This window comes from Pelophylax lessonae, assembly GCF_965119305.1.
Source record: "Pelophylax lessonae genome assembly, chromosome: 12".
NCBI classification, from domain to species: Eukaryota; Metazoa; Chordata; class Amphibia; order Anura; family Ranidae; genus Pelophylax; species Pelophylax lessonae.
This window is the reverse complement of record NC_138779.1, coordinates 19,680,093-19,700,242: the sequence shown is the minus strand read 5'-3', so window position 1 is coordinate 19,700,242 and position 20,150 is coordinate 19,680,093. Positions and strand designations below refer to the sequence as shown.

The window sequence follows — 20,150 nt, the reverse complement described above, 5'->3', positions numbered from 1 at the left end:
CTAAAGGGGCCAAGCCCAACCCCTGAAAAACAACCCCACACCATAATCCCCCTCCACCAAATGATTTGGACCAGTGCACAAAGCACGGTCCATAAAAACATGGATGAGCAACCTAATTATGACCCTCTTTCCTTTCCCCTTGAAGATCCAGCCTGCCCTTGAATGTCCAGGGATAAAGGAATAAAACAAGTGATAAATACGAGATAAGCTTTCACAAAAAAAAGTCTGGAAGCTGATCAGTTTCTATGCAGAGCTGCACCAGATTTTGCACTCTCCAGTTTTAGTAAATCAACCCCAGTATGGTTTACTCAGATTTCTAGGGGTTAGTTGAAGAAAATACAGGGATAAAGGAATAAAACAAGACATAAATACTTAATTTGTATTCATTATTATTTCTTTTTTTTTTAATTATGTTTAATAAATATTATCTCATTGTCCTGTCTTAAAATATAATTTATTTTATGAATGTGTAATATACTCAAGACCAAAACAGATTTTTTTTTTTTCTTCAAGTACTTACTAAAACAGACCTAATGGGGTTGACGGTAGCCAATCAGCTTCAAACTTCAGCTTGTTCAATTAGGGTTTGACAAAAAAAAGTCTGGAAGCTGACTGGTTTCTATGCAGAGCTGCACCAGATTTTGCACTCTCCAGTTTTAGTAAATAAACCCCAGTATGGCTTACTTAGATTTCCGGGGGTTTAGTTGTAGAATGTCCAGGGATAAAGAATTAAACAAGAGAAAAAATACTTAATTTTTGATCATTTTTATTTCTTTTTTTTAATTATTTTTAAAAATATTATCTCACTGTCCTGTCTTAAAATATAATTTATTTTATAAATGTGTAATATACTCAAGACCAAAACAGATTTTATTAAAAGTACTTAAAAAACAGACCTAATGGGGTTGATTTATTAAAACTGGAGAGTGCCAAATCTGGTGCAACTGTGCATGGTAGCCAATCAGTTTCCAACTCATCTTTAAAAAAAAAAAAAACCTGGAAGTTAATTGGTTTCTATGAAGAGCTGCACCAGATTTTGCACTCTCCATTCTTAGTAAATCAATCCCAGTATGGTTTACTTGGATTTCTGAGGGTTAGATGTAGAATGTCCAGGGATAAAGAAAAAAAACAAGCGATGAATACCTCATTTTTTTTAAATGATTTATTTTTATTATACATTTTTATTAACTAATACCTCCTGCCCTGTCTTAAAATATCATTTATTTTACGAATGTGTAAAATACTCAAGACCAAAACAGATGTAGAATGTCCAGGGATAAAGAATTAAACAAGAGAAAAAAATACTTAATTTTTTATCATTTTTATTTCCTTTTTTTAATTATTTTTTTTATAAATATTATCTCACTGTCCTGTCTTAAAATATAATTTATTTTATAAATGTGTAATATGCTCAAGACCAAAACAGATTTTATTAAAAGTACTTACTAAAACAGACCTAATGGGGTTGATGGTAATCAATCAGCTTCAAACTTCAACTTGGTCAATTAAGCTTTGACAAAAAAAAATCTGGAAGCTGATTGGTTTCTAATCAAAGCTGCACCAGTTTTTGCACTCTCCAGTTTTTGTAAATTAACCCCAATATGTCTGCTTAACATAAAAAAAAAAATTAGGAATTATTTTGCTTGTTTTCACCTAATTGTAGAAGGGACAAAATACCATCAAACATATTGGTGTGTTTTTTTTTTTTTTTTTTCTCTACCCCACAAATAAATACGTCTTTGCCCGGTTAAACTGTGAATTGCACATGAAAGCAAATGCAAAAATGTTCAGCACATAGATAATTATCCCAAAAAAAAAATCTTTTATGCCAACCAAAGCCAAATGCACTAGACCCTTATCTCTGTTGGAATTTTGAGTAGGGTTCTTGAACTCCTCTGAGACTCCATTCTGGAAGATTAGCATGTAGATGCTATATAATTGCTTTCCCCTCGGTTCTTCTGAAAGCTATTAGGAGTCGATTTATTTTTGCAGTAACATTCCTCTATTGTCCCGCGTGTTACTGATGGAACTTTAGATAGAAGGTTGTGGCAACCACAGATTTGACAAACAAGGCTTTTGCAGGCAAGACCTTTTTTTTCAAGATATTTAAGGACTAACCTGCTCCTTTTTAGTCTGAAGTTTCCATTGTGCTGGAAAAGAATCACTTTCTGAATGGGCTTTGGGTACCTTAAAATTAATTGTAATGGCATGAAACCCAGGAACGTAAGAATTTGAGAAGTGTGTTTCAACTGCATCATTTTAATCTCCAAGCCTTTTAATCTGTCCTCAAGGAAGTGGGGCAATTAGTTGGTATATCTAGTGGAACCAAGTTCTGATAGCTGGTTTTGAAGTTGTGCTAAATGTTTATATATATGTAAAGTGAGGCCCGGAGGAGAAAATGGACGAAGGGGCGGCATGACTTAAGGAGGAAAATCGTCAGGGAAGGGTCATCTAAGGTCAGAGGGGTGGCAAAGGGAGTAGTCCTTACCTGATTGGAGGTAAAGGCTGAATGGGCAGGGAGCAGATGTGAGGGTCAATGCAGATAGGTGGTTTTGGGTTCAGTCCAAAGAATTCAGGAGAAGAGGAAGTGGGGAAATTAGTTGATTCATCTAGTGGAAACAAGTTCTGATAGCTGGTTTTGAAGTTGTACTAAATGTTTATATATATGTATAGTGAGCCCCGGAGGAGAAAATGGACAAAGGGGCGGCATGACTTAAGGAGGAACAGGGTCAGGGAAGAGTTAGCTAGGTCAGAGGGGTGGCAAGGGGAGTAGTCCTTACCTGATTGGAGGAAAAGGCTGGATGGGCAGGGAGCAGATGTGAGGGTCAATGCAGCTAGGTGGTTTTGGGTTCAGTCCAAAGAATTCAGGAGAAGAGGAAGTGGGGCAATTGGTTGGTTCATCTAGTGGAACCAAGTTCTGATAGCTGGTTTTGAAGTTGTGCTAAATGTTTATATATATGTATAGTGAGGCCCGGAGGAGAAAATGGACGAAGGGGCGGCATAACTTAAGGAGGAAAAGCGTCAGGGAAGGGTCATCTAGGTCAGAGGGGTGGCAAGGGGAGTAGTCCTTACCTGATTGGAGGAAAAGGCTGGATGGGCAGGGAGCAGATATGAGGGTCAATGCAGATAGTTGGTTTTGGGTTCAGTCCAAAGAATTCAGGAGAAGTCGAAGTGGGGCAATTAGTTGGTTCATCTAGTGGAACCAAGTTCTGATAGCTGGTTTTGAAGTTGTGCTAAATGTTTATATATATGTATAGTGAGGCCCGGAGGAGAAAATGGACGAAGGGGCGGCATGACTTAAGGAGGAAAAGCTTTAGGGAAGGGTCATCTAGGTCAGAGGGGTGGCAAGGGGGGTAGTCCTTACCTGATTGGAGGAAAAGGCTAGATGGGCAGGGAGCAGATGTGAGGGTCAATGCAGATAGGTGGTTTTGGGTTCAGTCCAAAGAATTCAGGAGAAGTTGAAGTGGGGCAATTAGTTGGTTCATCTAGTGGAACCAAGTTCTGATAGCTGGTTTTGAAGTTGTGCTTTATGTTTATATATATGTATAGTGAGGCCCGGAGGAGAAAATGGACGAAGGGGCGGCATGACTTAAGTAGGAAAAGCGTCAGGGAAGAGTCAGCTAGGTCAGAGGGGTGGCAAGGGGAGTAGTCCTTACCTGAATGGGGGAAAAGGCTGGATGGGCAGGGAGCAGATGTGAGGGTCAATGCAGATAGGTGGTTTTGGGTTCAGTCCAAAGAATTCAGGAGAAGAGGAAGTGGGGCAATTGGTTGGTTCATCTAGTGGAACCAAGTTCTGACAGCTGGTTTTGAAGTTGTGCTAATGTTTATATTCGTATAGTGAGGCCCGGAGGAGAAAATGGACGAAGGGGCGGCATGATTTAAGGAGGAACAGGGTCAGGGAAGAGTCAGCTAAGTTAGAGGAGTGGCAAGGGGAGTAGTCCTTACCTGATTGAATTTTTTTTTTTTTTAAAGTTGATGGCTGTGCTGGACTGACCTGCTCGATAGAGGGTCTGTGGGTGGGTGGTAGGTGAGAGAGGGCCACTTGGGGAAATTAACTCCCAATCAATCTGGCCCGACTGGATAAAAAAAGGCAGTGGACCCTTGTTTAGGGGCCTTACCTGATTGGAGGAAAAGGCTGGATGGACAGGGAGCAGAAGTGAGGGTCAATGCAGATAGGTGGTTTTAGGTTCAGTCCAAAGAGTTCAGGAGAAGAGATAACTTCCCTCCCACCTTCCCTTATGTTAAGGGCTTCTGAGGAGTACGGGTTGTGAGAATAATTTTATGTTTTCGACTCTAATTGAGTTTATATAAAGGCAAGGGGAGTAGTCCTTACCTGATTGGAGGAAAAGGCTGGATGGGCAGGGAGCAGATGTGAGGGTCAATGCAGATAGGTGGTTTTGGGTTCAGTCCAAAGAATTCAGGAGAAGTCGAAGTGGGGCAATTAGTTGGTTCATCTAGTGGAACCAAGTTCTGATAGCTGGTTTTGAAGTTGTGCTAAATGTTTATATATATGTATAGTGAGGCCCAGAGGAGAAAATGGACAAAGGGGCAGCATGACTTAAGGAGGAACAGGGTCCGGGAAGAGTCAGCTAGGTCAGAGGGGCTGCAAGGGGAGTAGTCCTTACTTGATTGGAGGAAAAGGCTGGATGGGCAGGGAGCAGATGTGAGGGTCAATGCAGATAGGTGGTTTTGGGTTCAGTCCAAAGGAGAGGTAACTTCCTTCCCACCCGCCCTTATTGTTAAGGGTTGCTGAGGAGTACGGGTTGTGGGAATATTTTTGTGTTTTTCGAATCGAATTGAGTTTATACAAAAAAAAAGAGAAAATTACAGAATAATTAAAAAAATAAAATAAAAGACATGATTATGTCTGTTGCGCGTTTTGTCAAAGCAGTTGGCGGGTCAGGGGGTCTTGGGGGGGGGGGGTCTGTGATTACTTACATTTTACCTAATGGTGGGGGCCCATCTAGGGTATGAAGCTCCCCATTTGGTTTGTGGTCGTTCTCCCAAGAGCTAGTCCCCTGGGGGGGAAAAAATTGGAAGTATGTGTGAGGTCGTAAAGTCTTCTAATTGGTTGGGGCGCAGCTGAGGACATGGACGATTACGGTTAAAATTGTGCCTTAAGGACACCCAAAGACCCCTTGTTGTTGGGCATTGTTATAAGTTCATTGTTGAATTTTGTACTTATTGTTATGGTAAATGTGATGTTATTTATTCTTTGATTAATAAATTGGCTGCTGTGGCCGTATTAAACCCATGTCACGCAGTCTGCATCTTCATTCTAGTGCTTAAGGACCCAAGTTGACGAATCCTTTAGTCCTTTAGTTGAGTACATCCAATTCAACGTGACTCATGTAAATATATGCAGATCATAATTTTATAAAAAGGAATACAATTTTATTAAAGAGGTTGTAAACCCCAAGAGAGAAAAAAAAAAAAAACCTGAAAGACAAAGGCATACAGAGCTAGTGTGCATCACATACTAGCTCGTTATGAAATACTTACCTTAGAACTAAGCCCTTACAGCTGCACCCACACACCGCTGAGACGGCTGACATCTTCCCTGGAGTTTCTTCTAGATTCGTGGCCTCCGGCGCTGTGAGTGGCTGGAGCCATGATGACGTCACTCCCGCGCATGCGTGTGGTGGCCGCCGTTTTACGGCACGGGCTCTGAAAGTCCGGCATGATAAGCATGTCATGATGACATCATCGGCTGAATGCACTCTGAATATCTCCTAAACTGTGCACGTTTAGGAGATGTTCACAGTGCCTAAAGGTAAGCCTTATTATAGGCTGACCTGCAGGTACAATTAAATAATACAAGACTTTACTTCCTCTTTAAGGTCATAAGAGAAATAGAAAGGCAGCCATTGCTGACCTTTTTCCCTGCGTAGTTGCTTAAAGTGGTATGTAAACCCTTACATAAACCCAGTGTAGTGACTGGCCTCAGGTGATACACAGAGATGAAACAAATCCTCCTACGTAAGTTGTACCTGTTTATCTGCAGCTTTCTTATCTCTGCAAGTGCTGAATTTTAAAGCTTGTCTGAGCTGTCATAAAAAAGGGGGTGGAGAGCTGATGTTTCACTTTGCAGAGCTCAGTATGGAGAGCTCTGAGAGATGATTGGAGGGAAGTGGCACACCCCCCTCCACACAGCACACAGGAACAGAACTGAGGCTCTCAGTCAGCTGAAGATCCCTCCCCTGTCATCTTTTTTCTCTTGATGGCAGCAAAACTTGTCACAACTGATTAATCCTGATAGCAGAACAATGAAACAGCAGACAGAAATTACACTTAGTGCTCTTAATAGAGACAAGTACAAAACATATAGGGATATGCTTTGTTCATATTTCATGTCTGAGGTTTACAACCACTTTAAAAAAAATGGGGATAAAAGGTATTTGGGATGATAATCCCCCAGAAAAGTGGATTGGAGGAAATGTCGTCCAAAGTTTACACGTACCAAATGGCCACTTTCAGACCGGGGAGCCTCCGCAACCTTAAACAATAATGCATGAAAAATAAAAAATTGGGGATTATAGACAATCACTTTGAAGTAGGCTACAAAAATGAAGGCTCAACTCTGGTTAACAACTGCAAAAAAAGACAATTTTTATTGGTAGCACATTCAACAAAAAGCTAAAATCACATGCTGAGATACAGCATATGATGCAGACCTGTGAACACGCAAATGCGGCAAACAATGCACATACGCTCACACTAACACACATGCATTTTTTTGTGTCTGCACTACCTTTAAGTAACCACTAGATGGCTCCAAAGGTGATGTCCACAATTATTGTAATCTGAAACCAGGTGGGGCAGATGATCGAGCCCATAGGTATAAAGACAGTACCTTGCGGGCGTCACGGCGTCCTGACGAAGCGTGCGTCACACACGCGAAACGCGTCGATGTCACACGCTGTGCCCCACACATCCACCAAGCTAAGCCTAAGCTTATCTCCCCTGCGAACTTGGACATTTTTCATTACAACCACTTTAAGCGCTTGCCGATCGTATCACATGTATATGCGGCAGCAAGGCGGCTCTTCTGTGCAGGATCAAGTACCTAGTATTTGATCCTGCACTTCCAGGAGCTGATCTGCGGGTACGATGGACTCGATCTCTGCCGGGGCACCCGTGGATCACTAGGCAGAGGGCCAGAACGGAGATCTGCCTAGGATAACAAGGCAGATCGCCATTCCGTCAGTAGGGAAGGCATTGATCCTGTGTTCCTGCAATGCCTTCCCCTAGTAAAAGCACCTCCCAAACTGTACACAAAAACTGGCTAGGCACACAGCTAACCCTTTGATCGCCCCTGATGTTAACCTCTTCCCAGCCAGTGTCATTAGTACAGTGACAGTGCATATTTTTAGCACTGATTACTGTATTTGTTTCACTGGTCACCAAAAAGTGTCAAAAGTGTCCGATTTGTCTGCCGCAATATTGCAGTCCTGCTATAAGCCGCTGATACCTAATAGTCCTAGTAAAGAATAAGTAAATAAAAATTCCATAAATATTACCCATAGGTTGTAGATACTATAACTTTTGTGCAAACCGATCAATATATGCCTTTTGGGATTTTTTCAGATAAATAGAGACTCCCAGCAAAAAATTACTCTGATTTGTTGTGCCACATCCCTAAATTTGAAATAGAACAGAAGAATTCCCCTAAAGGTTTGGGACTTTAAAGGCAGTAGAAATATGCAAGAACATTGTATATAAAATTGTACATTTTAATAATACATAGTAAAAACATAGGAAAATAACAAAAACACTCAATCAATAGTTTTAGATACCTGCTCCCCCGCTGAGCTCTATAGTTCCATCCACTGGCCCCTGTGTCCTGTATGAATGGATGGAAACACAGAGCGTAGCAGGGCACGCCAGCATCCGACACACCCAGAGCTGTGTATTGTAGAAGATCTTTTGGCAAAATGATCTCTTCAGTGCCGAGGTGTCCGGCTGTTTTCGCCCTGGGCTTGCTTTAAGAAATCCTCTTTCAAAAAGTGTTTCAAATTGAACCAGACCTTTTTAAAAGCATCGAGCGCACTTTATGTCACCATCTGCCAGGGCAAGGGACTGTGAAGTGGCAGTATGCTTATGTAAATTAAGCTAAGCCCAGAGAGAGAGAGAGAGTTGGCCTTCATGCTGGTTCCGAGGTAATGACCTCACTGTCAATGAAGGTGAATGCTTTTAGTTCAACAACCCTAAATCAAGCATGTGGTTGGATCTCACCAGGCTTACAGGGACGGGCAGAGGAGAGCACAAAAAGGGCAATTTCTCTGCAACTAAGTGCACAGTGGACATGTGGAGATCAAAAAACTGATGGGTTCTTTTTAGGACCTTCATAGATATAGTTTAATACTTTCCTTATCTTTGATTACATTTTCAGCCAAAAAAAAAAAAAAAACGTTATATACCTGTTTTGTCACGTTTTTGGGGTTGTGTCCAATATGTGCAAAGAGAGATCACACAAATACTTAAAAGTATAACATTTATTAAAAGTAATAACGAATACAGATAAAGAAAATATAACAAGAATACTTAAAGCGGAGTTCCAGCCATTTACTCACCTGTCCAACGGTCCAGCGATGCGGCCGCCGGAAGCCTCGATCCTCTCCCTCGGCGCCGGCATCACTGCTGTGGGCACCCGGCTGTTACAGTTTGCGGCTTCACAGCCGGGTACCCACTGCGCATGCGCGAGTCGCGCTGCGCGCCGTGATTGGCCGGCAATCTTCTGGGACCTCTGACGTGTCCCAGAAGATTGCAGGGAGGGAGGGGGAGAGGAGAACTTCCGCTCAGGGCGCCGCGGCGCTCCGAGCGGAAGTGGGAGCGGGTACCTGTCAAAACTAGGTACCCGCTCCCCCCCCCAAAAAATGACATGCCAAATGTGGCATGTCGGGGGGTCAGGACTCCCTAAAGCGGAAGTTCCACTTTTGGGTGGAACTCCGCTTTAACTAAAGTTGCTTGTTTCCACGGAGTCTTCCTTTAAGGCGTGGACAGGTAATCAAACCAGACGCTTGCATGTTACACAATGCTGCTCTGGAGATGGGACTAAAGCCTAGTACACACGCAACGATTATCAGCCGACCGATCGTCCGTCTTTTGTCCAGAGTGGTGTTTTGTTGGTTGGAATGTGCACTAGACTGCACACAAATTTTCTCGCCCGACAAAATTCTACTTCAGAAGTGATGTCATGTGTTGGGTTGCTTTCTTTGTGTTCTTTCTTCTCTGAGCATTCCCAGACTTGCTCATAAGATTTTTCCCTGTCGAAATCTGTATTGACTGCACGAAAATCGGCCGTGTTTTGACGGCGGACAAAAGTTTTATAGCATGCACACCAGATTTTTTTCGGCCGAAAAGTCGAAGTCGGCTGTCGGAAGCATCATACTAACAAGCCGAAAATTGGCCGATCGGTCGTTGGACGAAAATTCCCTGCCGATTTTCGACGCGTGTGTACGAGGCTTTACTCTTGGTAATTTAGACTTGTATATAAGGAATATACCACCCCCAAGCCAACTCCCTTTGCAATATGACCCCTCAAGGACTTTACCAGTTAACAATAACAATCGGTATATTATGTCCTTATATGGCTCATTGACCAGGATTTGGAGGCCTAGAATGCATTTGTGAGCCACTTTATTGATAAGGAAATATGTAATATGCAATTTCCCCAACAATACCTAAATTTAAAACTACACTTTTAATAAAACTGCAGTGCAACAACTTCATGGGAACCAACAGGCTAGGTCAATATGTAGACCGTTTTGGCTTTTTGAAATGAAATATAATATTTCTAGGCATAGAAAACCCCCATCTAAACACCCAAGATTCCATATTGTACGGGTCAACACAGGTGAGTTGGCCACATAGTTGGGTAGCTGGACTAATAAAGTTGATGTCCCTGTCCTGACCACAGATATGGTGCCATAATTTATTTCAGCAAAGGTGTTACCCAACTGCTGCCTACATAGAGCAGCACCAGACACCGGAAAGCTGTAAGTCTGTAGGAGCATAATATGGCCTTTTTCTTTACATTTCTAGTCAATGCCATAAGGCTGGAAAACATCCATTTGGCGGCTTAGAGCAGGGGTCTCCAAACTTCCTAAACAAAGGGTCAGCTTATTGTCCTTCAAACTTTTTTTTTTGGGGGGGGGGGGGTTGGTTTAGTGGCTAGTGGAATCAGTGGGAGTAAACATCACCCCATGTGGTATTGGAGGGGGGGGGGGGGAGATAGTGCCCCATCATTGGTATCATTGGGAGAGATAGTTACATAGTTAGTGAGGTTGAAAAAAGACATCAGTCCATCTAGTTCAACCTATGATGTGTGTGTGTGTTTGCTGTTAAACGTACATTGTATACCCCTGTATGTTGTACATTGTATACCCCTGTATGTTGTACATTGTATACCCCTGTATGTTGTACATTGTATACCCCTGTATGTTGTACATTGTATACCCCTGTATGTTGTACATTGTATACCCCTGTATGTTGCGGTCTTTAAGGTGCCCATCTAATCGTTTTTTTAAACTATCGATGCTCCCTACTGATACCACTGCTTGTGGAAGAGAATTCCACATCCTTACTGCTCTTACAGTGAAGAACCCCTTACGCAGTTTATGGTTAAACCACTTTACTTCTATTTTTAGTGAGTGGCCACGTGTATTATTGAATTCTCTTTCGCTGAAAAGTTTTTTTCCCTATGCTAGGGTCGCCAGTACAATATTTGTACATTGATATCATATCCCCCCTCAATCGTCTCTTCTCCAGAGAGAATAAGTTCAATGCTTGTATTCTTTCCTCATAGCTGAGGTCCTCCAGTCCCTTTTTTAGCTTTGTGCCCTTCCCTGGACTCTCTCCAGTTCCAGCACATCCTTTCTGAGGACCGGTGCCCAGAACTGGACGGCATATTCAGGATGTGGCCGGACCAGAGTCTTGTAGAGTGGGAGAATTATTGCTTTATCTCTGGACTGAATCCCCTTTTTTATACATGCCAATATTCTGTTGGCTTTGCTTGCAGCAGCTTGGTTGGTATTGGTGTTAGTGGGAGTGATGGTTCCCCAGTGTTGATGTCAGTTGGTAGAATAGGGTCTCCTAATAATGGGAGGAATAGCGCCACTAAAGCTGGCTGGGTAAAGGCAGGGAAAGGGCTGCATCTGGCCCCCGGGCCACTGGCCTATAGCGTCATTACCAACTGTCCTTCATTTAAAAGGACTGTCTATCTTTTGGAACCAATTCTTTCAATTGTCCCCTTGTATTTAATGTATAGACCTCTATAAAGAAAAAAAATTGCTGTTTACCTGCCAAAAGTATTATATTAAACTAAACATTTCATACTTTTAGGCCCTGTTCACATAGGGGCGACGCTACTTCGCACCGCGACCTCCGAGGTCGCGGTGCGAGCAGCACGCCGCGACCTCGGAGCGGCCGCCACGGACTTCATAACATTGAAGTCTATGGCGGTCGCCTCCTTGTCGCCCCAAAGAAGCTCCGGACCCTTTATCTAAGTCGGAGCGACTTGTGTCGCTCCTATTAGAACGGGTCCGCAGCTTCCCTATGGGAAGCGACCTACGGCGACCTGTGAGGCGACCAGGTCGCCTCACAGGTCGCCCTAGTGTGAACCGGGACTTAAACTATTGGATTTTTTAGCTTGGAAAACCAGTACAAATTAAAAGTAGTGGTGAAAAGGCATTTGCGAGTTGAGCAAATAATTTTTCACATATTATTTTTTTGTGGTCTGGGGATATATATATATATATATATATATAGATAGATAGATAGATAAAGATATAGATATATTTGTGTATATGGTAATATAGTGTGTGTATAATTATATATATATATATATATATATATATATATATATATATATATATATATATGTGTGTGTGTATATATATATATACATAGAGATATATATTTATTTATAGATATATATATAGATAGATAGATAGATAGATAGATAGATAGATAGATAGATAGATAGATAGATAGATAGATAGATAGATAGATAGATAGATAGATAGATAGATAGATAGATAGATAGATAGATAGATAGATAGATAGATAGATAGATACCGTAGATAGATAGATAGATAGATTATGCAGCAGGCAGTAGGTTCACCTAATGGGACTTACAGCAAGAGGAATTTTCCAACTTAGTTTAATCGATGTCGACGTTTCGGCGGTGGCGGCGACGTCTTGAGGAAGGTGGGCTATACCCTGCCAAAACGTTGAGTGCACCTACTGCTTGCCTGATACTTTATGTACTTTCTTTCATGGATTGCACCTGGACCAATCCCCTACAAGTGTGTGTCCCATCCCTATACTATATATATATAATTGTGCATGATAAAACTCAAACTACATTGATGGCCCAGAGGCGTAGAACGTGTCTGTCTGGATGAGAAGCTCTTATGAATAGTTATTACAAGCACAATAGAAGCTGTTGAAGGTTCCCAGCTTCTTAATTTAACTCCAGTGATCACCTAAGGGACGGAATTCCCATTATTGTGCTTTTTGCTGGACATCCTGTTGGGAAGTAATAACAGGGAGACAAAAGGAGCTGCTGATGTCTCTTTCCTTATAGGCATTCATAATTAAATTAATAAGTTTAGGGTAAAATTAGCATGTAAAGACACTTTACATTAAAGCCTCGTCCATCCGCAGTGCAACGAAGAGCTGACACTTCAGTATTCCAGCTGATGTTGACCTTCTTCCAAAGTTTACCAAAGCTTCGAGGGATCATTTGTTTTTCTTTCCTTTCCCTCCACCTTGTGGGGTTTGTGTAAAGGATCAGCAAACATAAACTACACGCCGTTTTATGGTAAAGATCCTTTAAATGAAAGCTGAAAGAAATTTAATGTATTCCAATTAAATTGAAATTACATTAAAGGCCAACTCCACACACTTTACTCACATTATTACATCATTAAAGTGTATGCAAAGGCAAAACTTTTTTATGTTTTGGATTTTTTTTTTTTTTTAAAGGGGTTAGACCCCCTGCCAAGTTTTTCTTGCAGTCTGTGACCCCGTTAGGTAGATTCACCCTCCTGTTTGTCCTGGTGACTGGTGTCAACAAAATGAAAAGTGATGGGGAAAACTATATTTTAGAGTTGTCATGAGAGCAAGAGATGAGGGGAAATCATCCAATGGGGACACTTCGGGGGGAGATATAATCATACTTCCTGTTGCATTTTCAAAACAGGAAGTGAAGGGAGATCTCCCAAGAGAGACATAGAGAGCAAAATACATCTCCCTGTACCTGAAACAAAGAATGCTTTGGCTTTACATCCCCTTTAAATGTATCTTTTTTCTAATACAAGCAATGTACCTGAAAGTGACCTGATACTAGCCTCTTGCAGTCCCTTGACAGCAGGGCTGGGGTGTGAGAGAAGGAAGAAGAACAAGCAGCCAATCTGTTTAGGTTCTGACAAGGAGCGTGGTGATAGGAGGAGAGAGCTGAGTGACAGAGAAATTAGCTCATCACTGTGCTGCTTCTCCTCTCACTGTCCATTCATAGGCTGGGGGCAGATTCAGGGAGACCTGGGCTCAGAGGAAGTGGGTTGAATAATGCTCACTGCCAAAGGAAGGACATCCAGCAGCAGAAACGGGGAAAATTTCTCAACTGAAGATGAATACTCCAGCAAAAGCTTGTTTTAAAGCCGAGTTCCAGGAATTTTATCAACCTCCCCCGTGTTTGTCACTAGGGATGATCGAACTTTTGAAAAGTTTGGTTCGACCAGAACACCCGAATTTCCCAAAAGTTCGGTTCAGATTCCAGAACTTCCAGACTTGTGAAATGACCATAGAGACATGTGATCCTATATAGAAGGGTCACAGGGGCTCTATGATCATTCCAGGGAGAAGAACGGTCAGTTGTGTTTACAACAGCCGACCATTCTTCTCTCTCAGCAGGGAGCGATCACGGGTGCCCGGTGGTAATTTCGGCCCCTGGCCCCGTGGATCGGCATCCCTGCAGCCTAGGGGTGGCAGGCGTGAGTCTCCGGTGGTGCGCACTCGCCCCCAGGAGTGCTCCCATGAACTGACGTACACATACCAGCCAGGCCAGCCTGCCGCAGTATATCTGCTGCGGGCGGTCAGCAAGTGGTTAAAGAAAAAACAAAAAAAACTCTGGAACTCCGCTTTAACTTTTCATGGACTATTCATTTGCACTCACTGCGTGATGCCTGATTGGATATAGATTGATTGGATAGTCTAGGTAGGTCTTCATATGACGTAGTTTTGATAAATCTAAAGAAAGTTTTGTTTACTTGACAGGTTGCTTTAAACTGACCTCATCTAGAGATGGAAGTTCATCCCTTAGATCAGGGGTGTCAAACTCAATTTCATTGCGGGCCGCATCAGCATTACGGTTGCCCTCAGAGGGCCAGTTATATCTGTAGGATTAGATGTCCAGAGCACCCCACGCCCCCTTACATGAGATGTCAAGAGCACACCCTCCCCCCATCAGAAGTCAGGAGTCACCCACCCTTCCTTACATCACAATGCACCCCCTTACCTTGTGCTGCTGCCAGGAAGAAGGTGCGGATGGATCTGGGAAGAAGTGCAGGGTCTGGAAAAGAACCAGAGGAGAGCTGAAGTCAGCTTCCAGAGTCTGCTGAATGCTGAGACCAGGGGAGGCAGGGGCAAGGTGGTGTTGCGCCTGCACAGAGAGGTGCAGGATCTGTAGGAGGAGTTCTGCCCTTCTCTCTGCTGTGGACTGCTGAGAAGGGGGGGGGGGATTGGGCAAAGATGAGCCCTTCTCCAGCTGCACAGAGGAGTGCAGGATCTGGCAAAGGAATTCTGTCCTCTCTGCTGCCGACTACAGAGACAAGGTGGAAGCAGAGACAAGGAGGGTCCTACAGCTGTGAGGGCCACATGAAATGGCCTGGGAGGCCGCATTCAGCCCGCGGGCCTTATGTTTGACACCTGTGCCTTAGAAGATGAATAAACAGAAAGATACAAATGAAACAATGTTTCTTTTTTCGTTCTGTTTCTGATAAACATTGTCAGACAGCTGGAATTGCCGGGAATTTGTTTACGCTTTAGCTGTCAACAGGGGAACCCCACTGACACTTGAATGAGTCATCGGTTGGTAAGGACACGGCCGCCCGCCTCCTTAACAACCAATAATTCCTGCCTTTTCTTTTATTGTGTTCTCCCCGGTGATGGGGGCGCAGAGAACCGTCCCTGCCAGGGGAATACAGCTATTGCTGCTAGCAGTTATAGCCGCTGGCAATAATCACATGCTAAAAATCCGATATGCTGGTTGTACCCAAGTTGATTGATGAATTGACTTGGGTACAATCAGCCTGCCCATAGATGGATCGAATCTTGGCTGGTCCCTGCTGAACCGACAGAGACTCAATCCATCTATGGCCGGCTCTAGTCACCTTTGTGTCCCATAGTAAAATCAGCCTGCCCATAGATGGATTGAATCTCGGCTGGTCCCTGCTGAACCAGCAGAGAGTCAATCCATCTATGGCCGCCTTTAGTCACCTCTGTGTCCCATAGTAAAGTAGGAGGCTGGAGAAACCACAGCAGCCAGGGGGGCACACTATCCGACACACCCAGAAGCGTCAGTTTGCAGTGGCACCAAAATCTCTTTAAGAATGGGAAGATTCAACACCCCATCCATTAGAAAGATAAGTATAAAACTTCTTTTACAGGCTGGGTCACTTTAAAAATGTTTTAATCCAACCTCCATTTTAATTGGTCGATTTCGCTACACTGTGCCCATAACAGCCATGGTCCATATTTATGAGACTTTACTAGCAATGTGTTATTTTGTTGTTTGCAATCCAGTATTATGTATTTAGCTATGATGTCCTTATGGTTGTTTGCATAGGTTTAGCCTCTGGAGTGCTGAATTCTTAATTTATGGCATGCTTCATAGCCCACTGCCCTGCGGCCACAGGAATGGAGAACAGTAGTTAAATAGATGGTAGCTGGGCAGGGACTGAGATGCTGAAATGCTGCTATCACAACTTTCTCTGTGCCAGCGCCGAGTGGCACGCTTGCCAGTATCAATAAATCCACACCAAAAATCTTAATTACCCTCTACCTTGGGAGTTAATGAACCCAGCTACATGCCGAAAGTTTGCTCTAAGCTGTTTGCATAGGAATGAAAGTTTAATTGCAGAAAGATGTTTTAAGTGCAAAATAGTTAAATGCCTTAAGGAGCTCCTGTTCTCTCAATTGCTAAGAGGGAGGAGACCCGTCAGCCCTGCAGCTCCTTACAAAAAAAAAAAAAAACTTGTATTTTTGGAGTATTTACAACTGGGACCCAATTGTTTAACTTGGCACCGCAGTCAGGATGCTGCTTCATAAACGTATTAACAGCTGCCCTTATGTGAATTTGTTTGACCTTGGTGATAATCATTTATTGTATATATTATGCTATTAATGCCTTCTCCCTGCGCGGTTTCTTATCTCCTGCTTTGATCGGCAATTGTTGTCTGAAGCCCTTTTGCTGAACAATGCAACCAAAGTCTTACGTCTTGTCTATGCTAGATGTGCATGCCGGACTAAAGTTATAAAACTTCTATGGATCCCGCTCTTAGACATTGCAATGAATATGATTTAGATGTAATTAAAGCAAAAAAATATTCTAAAAACTGGAAGAGGGTGTGAGCTTCTCCCAATGATGAGGAGACGTTTTCAAGGTTCCTACACATAGCTTACGTTTCTGGGTCTCTGGCTGTTTGGCTTACGTTCCCCCAATGTTTCTTTCATCTACAGAGGAACACACGTTTCGCTGTGAAGACTGTGACGAACTTTTCCAGTCCAAGCTAGATTTGAGGCGGCACCAGAAGTATGCCTGCAACACGGTAAACCACATCTACGAGTCTCTGAGCGAGGAGATCAAGCAAGAGGGTTTCGATAATGAACAAGTACATGAGTGCAAAGACTGTGAGCGCCTCTTTCCTAACAAATACAGGTAAGATCCTGTGGGCAAAGCAAGCAATGGTCACTGGGAGTTCTATGAACCATTCTATGAATCTGTCTAGTGAATTATGTACACTATATTGCCAAAAGTATTGTGACGCCTGCCTTTACACCAGGCATGTCCAACCTGCGGACCGGGGGCCGCATGCGGCCCAGAAACCGCAGGCAATGCGGCCCACTGACCCCTGACAATTTTTTTTTGCTGGGAGGAAGGAAGTCAGGTCGAGGGCATGGCCACGGCGGCTTCCAACTAACGGTAGGCAGAAGCTGCCTCGGAGGGGAGGGGGGGGGCGAGCATGTGCAGTGTTTCTGACTCCTACCACCATGACCACTTCTAATCACTGAAGTGGTTATGGTGGTTAGAGTGTTCCTTTAATATCTCTCAGAAGAAGTAAACCTCTGTATACTGATTCCATTTCATTTGATCATCCTCTAGTTGTGTTAAATTAGTGCAGGGGGTGCGGGGGGTGCGGGGGGTGCGGCGGCGCGGCAGCATTTTATTACTTATATACCTTAACTATAGTATATATTTTATATGAGGCCCGAGAAAATTTCTTTACACTCAATGTGGCCCAGAGAAGCCAAAAGGTTGGACACCCATGCTTTACACGTATATAAACTTTATTGGCATCCCAGTCTTAGTCCATAGTGTTCAATATTGAGTTGGCCCACCCTTTGCAGCTATAACAGCTTCAACTCTTCTGGGAAGGCTGTCCACAAGGTTTAGGAGTGTGTCTATGGGAAGGTTTGACCATTCTTCCAAACGTGTATTTGTGAGGTCAGGCTCTAATTGATCCCAAAGGTGTTTTATCGGACTATGTGCAGGTCAGTCAAGTTCCTCCACCCCAAACTCGCTCATCCATGTCTTTATGGACCTTGTTTTGGGCACTGGTGCGCAGTTGTGTTGGAACATGAAGGGGCCATCCCCAAAATGTTCCCACAAAGTTGGGAGCATGAACTTGTCCAAAATGTCTTGGTATGCTGAAGCTTAAGAGTTCCCTTCACTGGAACTAAGGGACCAAGCCTAACCCCTGAAAAACAACCCAACTCCACAATCACCCCTCCAGCAATCGATTTGGAGGGGTGGCCCAATACTTTTGGCAATATAGTGTGGATAAGCAAGTTTGGAGTGGAGGAACTTGACTGGCCTACACAAAGTCCTGACCTTAACCCGATATTAGGGATGGATTAGAGCAAAGACTGGCCTTTTTGTCCAACATCAGTCCCTGACCTCACAAATGCTTTTCTGGAAGAATGGTCAAACAGTCTCATAGACACACTCCTAAACCTTGTGGATAGCCTTCCCAGAAAAGATTATGCTGTTCTAGTTGAAAAGGGTGGGCCAACTCAATATTGAACCCTACGGACTAAGACCAGGATGCCATTCAAGTTTATGTGCTTTTAAAGGCAGGCATCCCAAATCTTTTGGCAATATAGTGTATGTATCATCATCTTGTTGGACTTAAATTGGGCCTTATGCATTGGATATTAGTGTGCCATTATGGGTTAAAGCCATGTTTTGCCCACTGTTTAAAGATCCTGCTGCATTCTCTGTATTAAAATATTTCAGGAAAAAAAAAGAAACTGGTGGGAAATTTGGTTTGGCTGGGTTATATTTTTAAAGCATAACATTTTAAGGTTCCATCGTATCATCAAAAGGTTTCAGGACCATAAGGCAGTTCTATTTTACTCAACCCAGAGAACACTGCGCTTCCAATATGACTGTACAACTGGTAGGATCAGTATACAGTTCTATTACACTCCTGGTGCCCAACCTGTCACCCAAGGGCCGCATGCGGCCCTTTGGTATATGATGTGCGGCACTTGGACCTCAGCAGTCTGTAGTAGGAACATTAATTAGGGTAATAGCATTAATCTCTACTAGCCTCAGGTAACATGTTCCCATTTTCGTATTGTTTTCTGCAGTATATCCCCAGCCAGAAATGTAGCATGTCCATGCTCTCTGACCCTCATTTCCTCTTTTAGGTCAACAGTTTCTGACAGTCTTCTCAAGCATTACATATATTGAACATTATGCGTGGCCCTTTGAGGTCCCCTTTAGATCATAAGTTGACAACCACTTCTCTACACAGAGAGAATACACTATACCTCAACATGTCCTGAGCACTGGACATGATCATAATGCAGTTCTATTACACTTTAGACATATAGAGAACCCTATATTTCCAACATGACCAACCTCTAGACATGAACATGATGCATTTCTATTACACTTTAGACAGATAGAGAACCCTATATTTTCAACATGACCAACCTCTAGACATCAACATGGTGCATTTCTATTACACGCTAGAGCAGTGGTCTCCAAACTGCAGCCCGGGGGCTGGATGTGGCCCTTTGCTTGCTCTTATCAGGCCCTTGGGACACTCCCACTAATACAAGTCACTATTCCTTCTACACCAACAATGGGACATAATTCCTGTCACTGAGACCAACAATAGAACACAATTCCTATTACTGACCCCAAAAATAAGGCAGTTTTCCTCCCACTGACACCAATAATAGAACACTAATACCAATGGTGGGACATTCTTCACTTGCATTGATGCCAAGGCATTTTCTACTCACACTGGCTTTAGTCCAACCACCTCAAAGTCTGAAGTACATCTCCAACATAACCGATCCCTATACATTATCATAATGCAGTGATGTTACACTCTTCATACAGAACACTACACCTACAATATGAATGGCCACTGGACATGATCATAATTCTATTCTTTTCCACTCTAGACCAGCCTTTCGCAACCTTTTTAACACGGAGAACCCTTAAAATAACTTTTCTGTCTCAAGAAACCCATGCAAATAATTAATAATTTTACAGCTTATGGTTCATTAGCCTTATGGTCACTGGGAAGAATGCTCCTTTCATTTGTAGTCATTAGGAAAAATCCCCTCCTCTCAGATAACACAAAAATCATTGGTGTCAGCAGTTACTTATCTGAGAGGCCGAAATTGTTCATGAAACCCCTAGAAACCTCTGGAGGAACCTTACGGTTCTACAGAACCCTGGATGAGAAAGGCTGTTCTATATGAACAGAGCATACTACACCTCCAGTATGTCCTGACCACTGGACGTGATCATTTTGCATTTTTATTACACTTTATACTTAGAACATCTCCACATTGGCTGAACAATAGTCATGGTCATTATGCAGTTCTATAATAACGGGGGGGGA

General features: G+C 43.0%; 1 protein-coding gene across 6 annotated transcripts in view; it reads left to right on the top strand.

The window, feature by feature from the left end:
* The window catches only part of PRDM16 (PR/SET domain 16), a 909,210-nt gene that overhangs the window by 813,222 nt on the left and 75,838 nt on the right, over positions 1-20,150 (top strand). For all 6 annotated transcript variants that reach the window (XM_082273292.1, XM_082273289.1, XM_082273288.1 and 3 more), the window contains one exon: positions 16,744-16,942. In XM_082273292.1, the coding sequence (XP_082129418.1) occupies positions 16,744-16,942 (199 nt within the window). The remainder of the gene's footprint in view (positions 1-16,743; positions 16,943-20,150) is intronic.